Genomic DNA, 15899 nt, shown 5'->3' on the forward strand with positions numbered 1-15899 from the left:
GTTCATAACAGAACTTGTAGGCTTTTGCTTCTACTTTTTAAACAAGAAAATGGTGGCACACACCTTTGATCCTAGCACTCGGAAGGCAGAGGCAGGAGGATGTCTATCAGTTCCTCATCCACATAACAAGTGTCAGGACATCATGGTGACACAGAAAACCACTGTCTTGCAAAAAAAAAAAAAAATAACAAAAAGGTGATATTTAACAAATAACAACAACAAAATAACAAATAACAATAACAAAAAAAATCAGCACAGGATCTCTCACTTGCCTGTAGTTGGCCAATAAGGCTAGACTGGCCATATATTTACCTGTCAATGTCTTTATATTACTGGGATTATAAGTACACATCACTATACATGGCGATTATACCTGGGTTCTGACTATCGCACTGAGGTCCTCAAACATGTATGACAGACACTTTACTGGCTGAACTATCCCCCACACCTCCAGATCCCTGGCCTCCACTTTTAATCTCAGTATTTAAAGAGGGCTAGGCAGGAGGTTTCAAATTTCAGGGCATTCTGGGGTGCATAGCAGGACCCTGTCAAAACAATACTAGTCAGTCAGCTGGTAGTGCTGAGGGTGTAGCTTGGGATAGACACTTGCCCAATAAATGCAAATTTGTGATTCAGTCTGGAATATATGCCTTAACTTGTGAGTATGCCTTAACTTCAGGAAGAACTCCTTTTTAGGCATCTTATAGTGTTTATAATACAGCTGAATTAATATCCATTTTCTACTAAAGATTCACTTCTGTAAATACCATACAATCAGGTGTGACAGAGTCCCTTCCCTGTGTGCACATACTGCCCAGAAGCAGAGGCTGAATAATAGAGACTAAAATTCAGTGGCCCAACTGTCACCTCATTTTCTGATGAATTCCACTTTATGCAACATGTACTCGAGAGATTGGAGAATATGCAGTGGGTGAGAAGTTCAGTCATTGTGGGTTAATTTGAAGTCACACATGTTCAATATGAAAGCTCACTTTCCATCCAAAAAAGAGATTAAAGGAACTTAAACAAATACATTCTCTAAGAAAGGCTAGCCAAGAGTATTGATTTCAATATTCCAGAGGAAAGAGTAAAATAGATTAGTCTATCAATGCTAGACTAAAACTGATAGTGTAGATGCAATCCTTTTATGACTGCTGGTGATGGCTCACAAATCTGACTCTTTGGGTTTTTTTTTTTTTTTTTTTTGAGCGAAAGCCAAGACAGAAATATGATCAGTTAAAATTTTATATTTCCCATATATAGCTTTTTCTGGCACATGGCCCTGAAAGAAATGTGTCCCTTGGGTCCATAGATAAAGAGGTCACAATATGATGTACTGCCTTCAGACACTACATCTTAGGAAGCCTAACAGAGGCTATCCTGTGTGTACTTGTAACAGTTCTCAAATTCAAACCAAGGGCAAAATGCCAACACTCAGTTCAGCTGGGGACCTTGAGGGCAGAAACTGTCTTGTAAAAATTCAGATCTCTGGGACCTTGGCTTGATTGTCACATGCAATTTAGAATGGTTATCAGTATATATAAACTTCACATTTTCGAAAGGATTCTCTATAACTGTATATATGTTTATTTAACTCTTTGTATTAGCTTAAAATCATCAGACAGATGCCCAAGCAGAAGCCAGTTTTGAAAACATGCTCATATTATCTGATTTCTGCCAGATATGGCATGCCCAGGTGGCAGACAGTATATAAAGGGACCATAGAGACTTTCTTTTTTCTTTTTTTCTTTATGGTTTCTTGAGACAGGGTTTCTCTGTGGCTTTGGAGGCTGACCTGGAACTAGCTCTTGTAGAATAGGCTGGTCTCGAACTCACAGAGATCCACCTGCCTCTGCCTCCTGAGTGCTGGGATTAAAGGCGTGCACCACCACTGCCTGGCCCATACAGATTTTATTAAACAAACTGAACGATGAAGACTGTCATCCTGAAATATCTTAGGTGACATGTATTATTATTTTTATTATTAGTATTTGTTGATATTTTTCCAACTAATTTTCTTAGTAGTTAAAATTAATCATCTGATTGTGGTCTTCAGAAAAATAAATGTATAAAACTATGATTCCATAGTGCCTGATTTTTTTTGCATTGTTGTTTATGGATAAACTTTTCCAGCTTCTCTCAGAAACTGAGACAGTCCACAAGTGAAATTATATACAGATGAGCTGAGTGGTTCCTGGTGTGGAATGGATCTGACCCCTTAGTTCACTCTGGCCTGTGACTCACTGGGGTTGAGAACTGCCCAGTAACATCTCATCCATTTAGCATGCTTAAACTCTTGTCAGTCTCTCCATCTTATGTTTTCTTTTTTTTTCCCTCTTGGTCATCTTTTTGCTGTTTGTTTGCTTTGGAAGAACTGTATGTGGTTTGTTCATACACGGGGCTGATCTCCAGGACCAGTTTGCGGGCACACCTGTGGAGAGCATCTCTCCACAAACTGCTCACACTGAGCTTGGTGGGAGCATGGATGCATATTGTTTCAGTGTGAACTGTGATTGTGTAGTACATGCCAGCAAGTGCAGGTGTCTGTGCTGAGAACACAGATTTCTTAGCTTCCTGGGTATTAGTTTCCTTATCTGTAAAATGTCACTATTACTTTCATCAGTAGCTACTGCAAAGTTGCCTGTAAAAGTCTAATGTCCCTCAGTTAGTGAAGACACCTTATATATCTAGCTTCCTATTAGCCAAGTCTTATTTTCCAAGACCAAACTGTGAACTTTCAACCTACTTCCCCCTCCAATCAGGAGATGCTAAGTGAATATTGGAATCTGAGTGACTGTTATTATGTTGAAGTTGTTTAATTTAATTACAGGTCTCTCAATAGACTATGTGGAGAATAAGCTTTATTGGATCAGTTCTGGAAATAGAACCATAAACCGATGCAACCTGGATGGTGGTAATTTAGAAGTAATAGAGTCAATGAAAGAAGAATTAAAAAAAGCTACAGCCTTAACCATCATGGGTAAGTGAGGCGATTCTGTGGTGAGGCAGAATCTTATTGATTAGGAGTTGATTAATTAAGACCTATTAAAAGCCTAGTAAAGTTACCATTCCATTAGCAACAAAGACATTTTCAAGCTGAACATCACTGTGATTTTTTTCTTATTTTTTAACTTTAGATAACACACATTTATGATTATCTAGATTAGACACTTAGTGCTGGTATTAAAATTAGCTTCACTTAGTTATCAGTTCTCAGTTTTGTGTGAATTGTACTACCATTTGATTCATTCCTGGGCTCTTTTGCAGCTCTGAGGCTTGCATGTTTGCCAGTGCAAGTGTTTCTAGCTTATCTGATTTTGAAGCATGAAAAAGGAAACTGTGTCATGGTCATCTGACCAATGATTGAAAACAAATATGTCTTGCATCTTAGGAAAGATTCTAATGACTAAGTCCCATTTTTATCCCATTTTGTCCAGTATTATGGAGGTCTTAGAAAGTTGACAGAATATATGTTTCTTGTAAAACAGTCAACTCTGCTTCACCGCGCTTATGAACCGTGTTTTGAAATCTAAGTTTTCCTCTTAAAGAGAGCTTCATGTAAACTAGAAGAGTAGTACCCATACAGAAGTGCTGTTTGCTGAGGGGTTTTGCTTTGCGGATGGGCCCATGTGGTCACCCTGCAATGTCCCGTGTAGCTCATCAATTGCTGAATTATGGTACAAGAGATAGGTCGAGGAGCATAACAAAACCTTCTACCATTTAAAAACTCCAGCCTGAATTTGTCTTTAAAGTTTGTATAATTAGCAAATAGGACCTTGAAATTATAGAAATTTCACCTTCCATAGTATTTCATCCCTTTTACCTGTTCATAAAGCTAATGTAAGGGTGTTTTATTGTTGTTGTTGTTGTTGTTTTTTTTTTTTTTGCTTCCTTTTGGTAGTATATATTTATGAGCACTTGACCAAATGATAGTATGCCATTTAATAATGGAGAAATAAGTGAAAATTAATTTTCTAGACAACCACTTTATTACCTTTATTTCTAATCATGAAGCCTGCATGAACAAAAGCCAGCTATGATAGCATATGTTTTCCCCCAACACATAGAAGCCTGAAGAAGACTGACCTCCAGGCTAGCCTGGACTACATAGTAAGTTTGAGACAACCCTGTGCTACCTACCTAGTGAGTTTGAGATGAGGGGTGTTATAATGAGACTTTCTCTCACATTAAAAAAAGAGTGAATGAAAATGCTGAAGTTTTAAATTTAGAAACTTAAAGTGGGAAATTACCAATACAGAGTGAGGTAGAAATACAAGGGTATTTAATAGGGAAAAGCCTTAATTACAGAGCGACCTAGCCAGCCAACACGGCAGCAGTCTATACAGCAAGCTGAAAAGTGAAACCGAAAGTGAAACCCAGCCACCTGAACCTCTCACTCTACATCACCCTGACCATGCCCTTGGAGGCACTGTCAGGCACACCTTTAGCCAGCCCCTAAGCAGATGTGGCTACAGGTTCCCCTACAGAAACTATTTAAGACAGAACAGTGTTTCACTTTCTTGTAAAGAGAGCAAAAATGATTGTATTCATTTGTCATTGAATGTTGTTATATGTGTGTGTGTGTGTGTGTGTGTGTGTGTGTGTGTGTGTGTGTGTACATATGCACATATAAAAATATGGGAAATGTAAGCAAATGTTCATATGTCCATTTTAAAGTGCCGATTCTACATGAATGTCAAATTAAGATATCAGCACACTCTATGTTTGTATGCTGGGCTTTTGAAGGGGACCCTAGAGGTATCCAGGCAAGGAAGTGAGCCCTCAAAGAGTTGAGAATGAAAACCAGGTTCAGACTGACTTCATCAATGTGGATCAGACTTTGGTGAGTCTTCGCCAGACAATTCATTTCCAGCTTATTTAAAGCACAGTACAATTTTGGAAAAGATTTCCAGACAACAGTCAGTCCAATTGCAGGTGCACAATAAAGCTTCAGTGTGACTACATAGAAACTCCTTTACAAAATGCATTGACCATAACAGTGGGTTCTATAGCTAAAGGACCTAGACTCTAATCTGGTCTCTAACAGATAGTATAGAGTTCAGCAGGCCATAAAGTACATGTGACATCCCCCCTAAATATGGGTAAAGGTCTAGGGAAGGGGCAGCCTGGGTTGATCATGCTCAGGGATTTGGTTGAGTTCTGCCTTTGTAACAAAAGCTGGGTGAGATCTGCCTCCACAGATAGCACAAAGGTCCCCAGAACCTTAACAAAATCTCCTCCAAACCTTCTGGGCAGTAAAACAGGTATTTTATCTGCTGCATTGAGAAGATGCTCCTGTGTGCTTAGCATTCATGCTTTCCCTAGGGATCTGTGGGTGCAAGGACCTTTGTCCCCCCAACAAACTTTAACAGCTGCTAGTGTAATATTACCCATCTGGTTTCAGTATCTTCCTTCTGATGTAGTTTCTGTTATCTATCTTGCTTTTTGGCAGTTTTTTAAAGAAAAAAACTCAATTTTTTCTTGAATTTGAGATTTTCAAAAAATAGATTTTCTTCAGGTAAGAGATATGTACTTTTAAGTAAAGGATCTCCATTTGAAAAACACTATTTTTTTTTAATTTCCTGGCATTTGGGAATTTCTTGTACTGTTTATATGGGCTATTAGTCAAATGTAATGCTCTTGTGAGAGAATGACTAATATAAACAACTTCAGGGAACAAGGTTTTATTTTGGCTTCAGTGTTTTACTTTAGTGGGGCTAGCTACATAGGTTCTAGAATTGTGCTGGGGTTGATCACCTCATGTCACATAGGAGCAGCAAAGGTACAGCAGCAGGGCAATGCACAGATGCTGTGAACCAGTGCCAGTGACCAACCTGCTTGAACTAGGCTAGGTGGATTGTCTACTATCTCTTGTTAATCTACTCAGATTGTGATTCTCTCAGTGAATTAATCTTTTCATTGGAGTATTAATCTAATTAATCTTATTAAAAACCCAGTAAAAACCTGAAAGATCAGAGAACAGGGAGCAGCCTCCAGTTGCTTCCTACCTGTCTCGTTTGTTCCTCTGAAAGGGCTGAGATCCAGTCTCTGCCCTGTCTTATCACTTCTTCTCTCTGCCTCCTTCCTGTTGGGATTAAAGGTGTGAGCCTCCCAAGTGCTGGGATTAAAGGTGTGAGTCTCCCAAATGCTGGATTAAAGTTGTAAGCCTCCCAAATGCTGGGATGAAAGGCATGAGCCACCATAGCCTGGACCCAATGGTTAACTAGTGGCTAACTCTAACCTATGATCTCCAGGAAAGCTTTATTTGTCAGTACACAAACAGTTCATTATGTAAGAGTCCTCAAAATCTAATCTTCTCTGGAAAAGGCATGACAGAAATGCTCAGGACCTATGCTAGACTAATCTCCTAGGCATCTCTAAATTCATCCAGGTTGCTAAGAACACTATGCCACATAGTACAGTGTTGGGACTATTCTCATTACCTACAAACAGACACACATACATATAATAAACATATGCATATACACAAACATACAGACACACATGCATATTCAACTCACATATATACATACATGAACACATATGAATGGCACCCAGGCTGTTTAGGAAGCTTCACAAATTTCAGGATTAAAGTTGTTCTCCTTTACACACACACACACACACACACACACACACACACACACACACACACACACACACACACACTTTATTCAATGGCTTATTTTAAGATTGAAACTTTCATTCATTCTTTAGGAATTTTTGTTTGGTTGGGTGGGTGGCTGCAACTCACTCACTTTTTGAAGATGACTTTGGGTCCTTGGTTGTCCTGCATCTATGCTTCACATGCTAGCATAGCAGGTGTGTGGCATCCACCTGACTTCTACAGGATGGGTCAGTGAGGTTTCTTATATGACATAGCATTGTTAAAGCAACAGCTGCATGTTCTTTATATGTGCATTTGCCTATGTCAAAACTGAAGTAAAACCAAGTATGAAAATCTGAATTCATCAGAACAATTTTTCACATTATATTCAAAAGTTAATGCTCACATAGCTTATACAGTCAAGCCAAATTGCCAAATAAAATGTAGAAAACCAATAAATGAGAGAAAATGTTAAAAATAAAGCCATGACTTCAAGGAAATTGCCCTTTTACTCCCCCAATATGTTTCTTCTTATTATATACTACATACAATATAATAATAAGTATTATAAAACCATGATCTTTTAGATAAATTAAAGACTTTAGCAGCTTACACTTCTGCTAATTCTACTGGCCTTGTTCTGAATAGAAACCAATATTAAACTTACAGACCTTGATATAGTGGATACAGTCTCAAAATACAGAATAAGTCCTCTATCATGGCAAAAATGGGTGTTAGTAGTTTGTTAGTGAACAAAAGTTCACTGGAAGCATGGAGGAAAGTGTTTGGATGATTGAAAGCCTTGATTTTGTCAGTATTCTAGATCCACTTCAGAAAAGGAGTTGGCAGAAACTAAAATCCTGTATCAAAAGAATGGCTGTGTATATAATGCTCCTCCCTGACACTGCAGCTCAATTAAAATCAAATGAACAACATCCTTAAAATCTCTGAGAGCAGCATATTAGCTGCTTATAGCAGTCCACTTCCCAAAATGTGAAGAGCATAAATAACCAGCAGAGGGGTGGGAATTTCTAGTTTCCCAGCAAGGTCTAGTCTCTCCTTCTGAGCAGGCTGCCCGCCCCTGTTTCCTCAGAGTCTGTTCTCTTTTAATTTGAGGGAGAAAAGAACAATGGCATGGACTTCTGTCTGCCAAGGATGAATGCTGTGGCCATAAGAAAGAAAACAAACAATTGAAGAAGGGGCCTCACTGCGATCCAGGGGATTATAATACTTAGAATGTTTAAACAGAAATTCCCCACAGTGATACTGAAATTTAAACATCCTGAGAACAAAGGAATTGTATGACTGGCAAGCAACACATGTATACAGACTCACACTACTTCCCCAAACTGACTATATAGGTAACTGACAGTAAATAACTGAAATTTGCTTTTACTAAAATGTAAGACTGGTTCTCCTCAAACTGAGATAAAGATGTCTTCACACAGTTTTCACCAATTTTAATTTTCAAAGCTTGTAACTGTAACCACTGGATATCTCATTTTTTTTAGTTAGAATCAGGTACACAAATAAAATGGTGAGAGATTGGAAATGTTGAACATCTGGTACTATACTGATCAGAACCAAGCCATTCACTTATGAGTATGCAAATCAATATGACAGTATCGAGATTTGCACTAAGCTAGAGGTTAGATCTTGGAGGGAGGCTTAATTGCTAAAGTGCTTATCATCTAAATATGATGACCAAATAACAGTCCTCAACACTGTTGAGTCAGTCCCTGGGCACAGTTCCATGTGCTTGCAATCCCAGTGATAGGGATGGGGATCTAAATGGATGTTTGGCAGGGGAGTCCACCCAACCTAGTCTATTCGCTGGGTCCTACGTTGGTGAGAGACTCTGTTTCAAAAAATGTAGTGAACAGCTCCTTAGGAATGATACTTGAGATTGACATCTGGCTACCCGATGCACACACATAAGCAAGTAAACACACACACACACACACACACACACACACACACACACACACACTGAATATGGCTTGATTTCTCTCTCTTTGAATGTGGACTAGATGTTCGTGACTCTTTTTAATAAACAGAATGGGGCAGAAGTGACGGTATGACTCTGAGACTATGGTAAACTGAATGAGGCTTCTCTCTCTCTCTCTCTCTCTCTCTCTCTCTCTCTCTCTCTCTCTCTCTCTCTCTCTCTCAGATCAGTTATACTTTGGCAAAGCCAGGCCACCTTTAAATAATACTCAACCCAACCTGTGGAGAAAAGCACATAGATAGACACAAATGTTCGACCACAGCCATGTCTGTGGTCCATCTTGAAAGCAGGAGCTCTAAACTGGTCAGAAATTCTAGACTACAGTGCAAACTAACAACCCTAATGCCACCTCAAAGGAATCTGCAAAGCAGGACCACCCATGTAATTATGAGATAAGAAGCATGTATTGTGCTAAGTTGCTAATATTTGGGGAAGTTCGATACTCAACAACTGATTAACTAATTTGCATGTTACTCTGTCCAGAGAGTTCATTTCTTTGTGAGTAGATTCAAATGCCTAATGAAATCTGGCAGGGTATCAGTCAATGAGAATGATAAAGCCAAATATTCCCTCTATTACTGTAACCCAGAACTGAGCCAAAGCTCATATATCTGGACTTGCTTGGAAAAGAAAAGTATCCCATGTAAGATACTACACTTAGCAGTTCTAAACATTTTTGTCATAAGGAATATTAACCCTTTGCACCAGACATTTCAAATTTCAAGATGAATAATATAGACATTTATTTAATATCTCACAACTTTAACATATTGTCACAGATCATTCAATTTTAAGAAGATACCATTCAGATATTTATGGTGTGAGAGTTGACAATCAAATGACATGAAATACCCTGCATGGGTAGTTGATTGAATATAGACTAGACCTAATATTTTGCCTGAGGTATATGCTGATAGAGACGTCTTTTGCCTGTTTTTGAGATAAACTCTTCCAGGAGAATATAATTTGTATATTCAGAGTTCCTACCTATATCAACAAGAATTGTTGAGAGTCAATGTTTCTTTCACTTATTCAACAGCTTTGTATTATTGCCTAGTCAATACAACAGTCACTGTGTATATGTAGAAGAGAACACTAACTTCATAAAGCTCTCCCATAAATGTAGGAGGTAGATGATAAAGAAGATAAATAACTAGTAAATAATGTGATGGTTAAGAGGTGGCAAGAGGGGGGTGGGGTGGGAATAGAGCAAGGAAATGAAGAGTTTATGGCAGAGATGATAATTGTAATGAGTACTACGGAGGGCTTCCTGAAGACAGTGCCATCTAAGGAAAAGCATGAAGAGATACTACAGGAAGGATAAGAAGTGCTATTTGAACCTAACCAGAATAGTTCAAGTCATTTATAGTTTTATGTTGTAAGATTTTGTTGTGACTTTTAAATAACACTATATAGTTGTGATAGCCCCCTATTCTGCCACTGAGATACAGGTTGCTTCCTCTGTTCTCCAGGAAGTGGAGAGTTCACCAGCTCAGATGTAATATACATTCTGTGTACTATGACTGAACAGACTGATAACATCTTTGAAGTTTGATCTAGCTAGTGACTGAGCTTCAAATTCTTGCCAATTTCTAAAGGCAATCTTGTTAACTTTCCATTATCAACTACCAGAAATAGCAAATCAAGATTACTGCCTTAAAACTTAAGAGCTAGAAGCTTTAAACAATATAGGTCACTATTATTCTTACTTTTCTTTAATTACTAGTTTTAGATATAATTTTATATTAATTATATGTATACTTGAGGTCATATTATATGTGCACTTGAGGTAGACAAAATAGTTATAGGGCAAACCTTTTCTTGCATGATTTTCTAATAGTTTATCTTAGAAAGAATGTACAGCCAGTAATCAGTGTCAATTTATTGATTGCCATATTTTGCAGCTGTGAGGCCCTATTGCTTGTTTTATTTCATCTTCAGACACACCTGACATTGTGCTCTCTAATGAAGGCTGAAGAAAACAGTGACCTAAACTCATTAACCTTTGCTGTTCAATGTTAAGTACCTTTGTGAGGAGGAGGGTTTCAAACTTTAACTGATATTGCGATTTGTGGTTTTCTTATTGCTTTTATTTAGCATACTATTCCCTTCCCCTATTCATGTAAGCAGTTTGAGAGTAAAATACCTATATAATATTTATGCTAAGGAAAAAGTGAAAAAATCAATTTGAGAAATTATGAAAAAAATATATAAGTGAAACAAACATAGGCAGAAATGGGCTCATCGATATCTGCAGAAAATTGAGATGTAAATCATAAAACATCATAATGTTAGCTCCTGTGCATTCTACACTGTTAGTGTTGAACTGGGAAGAGCAAGTATAGAGGAATAATAGATATCAGAGAGAAGTGTAGATATTACACAGATCCAAAGTAGACTATGAGTTTGCATAGGAAGCCACCAGCACATGGATTTAAGGATCAGCAAACTATTTAAACACTAGGGATCCTAATTTAGTCCATTATAAAGTGTCAGGTAATAATTTGTCAAGCTTTCTGGGTTAAGACTTTTGAGTCTACAATAATAGATGGGGTATGAAGTTTAATTTGACTTGTGTGCTCCACTACCATAGCTTTTGAGCTAATCATGCATTTTATAAAATATTCTATTGCAAATGAAGTGAAACCTCTGCAAATGCTCTCTCCCCCTCTCATGCACAATTGCGCGTGCACACACACACACACACACACACACACACACACACACACACACACACACGCATTCACGCACACACACAGAAGCATGCCACAACCTCCAGGGCTATTCCAGACACAGTCAAATTGATTGGCAAGGAAGATAACAGTACACATTCACTATATATATATATATATATATATATATATATATATATATATTTGGTCAAATATTTAGAAATACAATATGATATATTGTATTATGCATATATATGATATATTGTATTTAATATATGTTAAAGTCTTAACCCAGAAAGCTTGACAAATTATTACCTGACACTTTATAATGGACTAAATTAGGATCCCTAGTGTTTAAATAGTTTGCTGATATATTGTATTTAATACAATATATCATATATATGTATTTATGTATGTATTTATATGTATTTAATACAATATATCATATATATGTATTTATGTATGTATTTATATATATTTAATACAATATATCATATATATATATATTATGCATATATATATTGTATTTAATACAATATATCATATAAATGCATAAATATATACATATATAGTGGGGGCAAATTATAGACTAGAATTTTAAAAAGAAAATTTCTTCCTCTCATATATCTAGAGGATAGAAATATAAGAGCTGTGGGCAGGATGACCAAATTATAGGAAAGGCCTTCTATCTTGCAACTGATGACTTCCTTTTAAAATGTCATCATTACTGTGGCTGCAAGCTGTGGGGCCTGTTACCACGGGTGAATGCTGTAGTCATCGAACAACTTAAGGAATGGGATTTCTCCTCACTCTCTTTGCATGTGTTCTGAGAATCAAACTCAGGTTGTCAGGATTGTAGGTCATTGGCCTTTCCACTGATCCATCTTACTTGTCCAATCCATATCTATCTCTTTCTAAATATAAATGGCTAAGGATCAATCAGTTGTATTCATTATAGGATGAAATCACAGAAATAGTATAAAATAAAAAGTTCTGCATAGGTAGATAATCTTTTGATAATCCTGTACCAGATGAAATAAGATGGATTCCCAACACCCACTTGGGGACTTACAACCATCTGTAACTCCATTTCCATGGGATATTATGCCCTCTTCTGTCCTTCACATACACCAGATGCACACATGGTACATCTTCATACTTTCATATATATATATATATATATATATATATATATATATATATCTTTCTGACAGTAATCTGAGCCCTTCATATTCCCATTGTTCTGTAGACTATGAATCACAAGAATCACAACCCACAAAAGCCTAAGAATTTGGTCAAATATTTAGAAAAAACTACAGCAGTTTTTGTTGTGGTTTTGTTCTAAGAATTGGGGCTGAAATCTCCTTTTATATTATGTTTGATTTTTAAAATTTCACCTTATAAAACTAGGAAAAGCACTAACTTGTCTTGGGAAATAGTGAGAGGGGCCAATGAGGACTATTTAGCCAGGATTACACATTTTTGAGGAAAATGAGAGATCATGGTTTTAAAAATGCAGCTGGTGTAGGACACATTGGTAATATAAGAAAGAAATACGCAAATCACTGTGTAAAATTCAAATGAGAGTTTAGGATTGTTCAATTTCATTTGAGTTGCTATGATAAAAATACCCTGAAAAAGGCAATATAGTGAAGGGATTACTGTGGGTCAGAATTCCAGATTCCAATCTAGCATTGTGGAGAAATCAAGGCAGTAACTTCAAATAGCAAGTGTGCGGACTAGTTTTATGTCACCTTGACCCAAAGTGACATCATATGAGAGAAGGAAACTTCAATTAAGAAAATGTCACCATAAGATTAGCCCATAGACAATACTGTAGGACAAGGAAGAGGGAAAGACAGGACCTGTGAAGAGGTAGGGGAAAGGAAACCATGTTCAGTATATTTTGTAGGAATTATTTTTCATCTAAAAAAATTAATTCAGCTTGCAAGGGAAGAAGAAAATAAGAGAAGGAGCAAGAGGAGGAAGAAGAGAATGAGGAGAAGAAAGCAATTTGCATGTTTGAGGACTATTCAAAATAAGCTGAATTTATAAGGTTGACTATGGCCAGTAATCTTATTTTTTAAATGTCTCATTTAATGTGATACCTTAGTTGTAACATAATGAAAAATACAAAAGAAAATTATTAAAATTAATATATAAAGGCTTTGAACACAAGTAGGTTTAGAGAAATGTTTGCATGCTTTACTCATATAAAAATTGGTAAGCTAGAAGTTGCTAGGTCATAAGCACTTGCCTAGCCTATATGCACTTCCCAGAATTTAAAAATAAAAGCATTCTTTTAAAGAAATTCTGCAATTTCTGAAAGTACAGACATGTAGATTTGAAATCGTAAATGATTTTTTAATATTAGGAAGAATATAAGAAAATACAAATTGTTCCTGAATGTTTAATATTTGTTTTACACATGCCTTATGTTTACTGTCTTAGTTACTTCCATATTTACACACTAAGACATTATTTCGAAGAAAGTGTTTATTAGAGGCTTATAGTTTCAGAGGGAAGAATCCTTGAACATCATGACAGGGAGAATATAGCAGCAGGCAGGAAGGCATGGTGATAGAGAAGACACTGAGCTCACATCTGATCCACAAGCAAAAGACAGAGAAGGAGAGACACTATGAATGGCATGGGAATCTCCACACCCTCCCCTAGTGACACATCTCCTCCCATAAGGCCACACCTCCTAATCCTTCCCAAAAAGTTCCACCAACTGGGGGACCAAACATTAAAATCTATGAATCTCTGGGGACCATTCTCATTCAAATCACCACATTTATAAATACAATGAATTTGTATTGTGGGTTATTCATTAGTATAAATATCTCCTGACATAACAGATGATCATGTAAGAAACAAAACCATTTTTACTTTCAATGCTTTGTCTAAATGTCAATATTCCTTGTTTATTTTGGTGATCAAAATGAACCTACAAGTATCCCTGACTCGAGCAAGAGACTGACAGCCTTTGCAGATCTGCCTACTCAGTGGGTCAAGCTGAAGAAGCTTCTTTACATTCTTTCCTTCACAATGAGTCTGTAGGTGCTCCTGTCCCTGCAAGTCCAGCCAGAGGAAACAGGACACACTTTTCCTCTGATCCTCAAGTATCTTTTGAATGAAAATTTAAATTATATGACTAGCAACATTCTTTTGTTTTTTCTGTTATTTTATTTTCCTATGATGCTGCAAAACAGTTCTTACCTCAAATGCAGTAGGAGAAAATTTTTGTTTTTTCACTTCATTTTTTAATTTCATTTATTTTGCTGGAAGTGACACATGTCACAGATCTCATATGGAGGACAGAGGACAAGCAAGTTGAAATGGTTTCTGGGGATTAAATTCAGGCCTTTATGTTTTCATAGCAAGTTCCTATCTCTATCTCTGAGCCTTCTCACCAGGTGCTGAATGATCTTTGAAAACAACATAAATCTAACCTTAGCATCCACTTAGTTAATAGTACCCAGATGCTTCCCATTGATTTAGAATAAAATCCGATCTGGATAGAGCTCCTCCATTTTTCCCTCTAGTGGACTCAAACCACATACGCTACCCCTTTTTGTCTCACTAAAAGGTCAAGGTCATTATGCTTTGTAAGGAATGAAATAATTTTCATAAGGGTTTTCTTTCTTGAGGATTTTTTAAATCAAAATTCCCTTATAATTTTAGTATCTTCTTTGGAAATTCAGTTAACAAATATTGATTGAACAGATACTATGTATTAATCATTATTTTAGGTGCTTATGGTTCCATATGAAGAAAAATGGGGAGCTCGGAACAATTGGCATATAGACTCTAGTGAAGAGAATGAGATAATGCATATATAACAATAATCTCAGATAGTAGATAATTACCATAAATATATTAGGATAATGGATAGAATATGTTGAAATGACTGGGAGTTCTTAGAGAAGGAAAGTTTGTTTTATGCTAAATATGAATTGTTATGGCCTAAGAACATCGAACATAGCCTCTCTTAAGTCACATGTTCCAACATGGAAGCATTTTTAGGATCATAATTTTAGTTATAGAACAATATGTCTCCAGAAGTGGGAAGAGCAGGTTGGCAGGTTACTGGAACACAAGGGACATTTCGATGTAGGTTTCAGATGCTCTCTGATAGCAATTCTACCTTTTAGCTAGTATAAGCTATTGGTCCCTTACTATGCTCTGAAGGTTTTTCCTGAATTGAAGGGATGTAAGGTTAGATGGAGGTGAATAAAGAACAGATACATATGGGCCTATATATGGCCTAAGATAATTTGGCTTCAGCTCTGCAATGTCCTAGCTCTTCACAATCACAGAGTTCCAAGCAGTCCATCAGCCACTTAGAAGACAAGTATGCCTGTTTCTACAAATTTAGTTTATCCTTACATGTTTGTTTCATTTCCCTCCACAATTTGTTAAACATTCAGACTATTTTATGAACAACTGTAATTACCTCTACACTTACACTCTTGGAATATATTTTGGCATTCCACGCACCACCTCCAAAACACACAAAACTTTTGGACATACTCATTTTTTCTTGTATTCATTCACTGAATTTTGTATGTCACAGTATTGTTACTCTCACCATATACATAGAGAGGTCAAG

At 36.8% G+C, this 15899-nt stretch overlaps 1 protein-coding gene across 1 annotated transcript in view; it reads left to right on the top strand.

Annotated features, from left to right (window-relative positions):
- LOC100773941 (low-density lipoprotein receptor-related protein 1B) overlaps positions 1-15899 on the top strand; it is a 1050824-nt gene that overhangs the window by 452068 nt on the left and 582857 nt on the right. The window contains exon 30 of the mRNA XM_035447074.1: positions 2831-2980. Coding sequence (XP_035302965.1) covers positions 2831-2980 — 150 coding nt within the window. The remainder of the gene's footprint in view (positions 1-2830; positions 2981-15899) is intronic.

Source organism: Cricetulus griseus, chromosome 6 (assembly GCF_003668045.3).
Source record: "Cricetulus griseus strain 17A/GY chromosome 6, alternate assembly CriGri-PICRH-1.0, whole genome shotgun sequence".
Taxonomy (NCBI): Eukaryota; Metazoa; Chordata; class Mammalia; order Rodentia; family Cricetidae; genus Cricetulus; species Cricetulus griseus.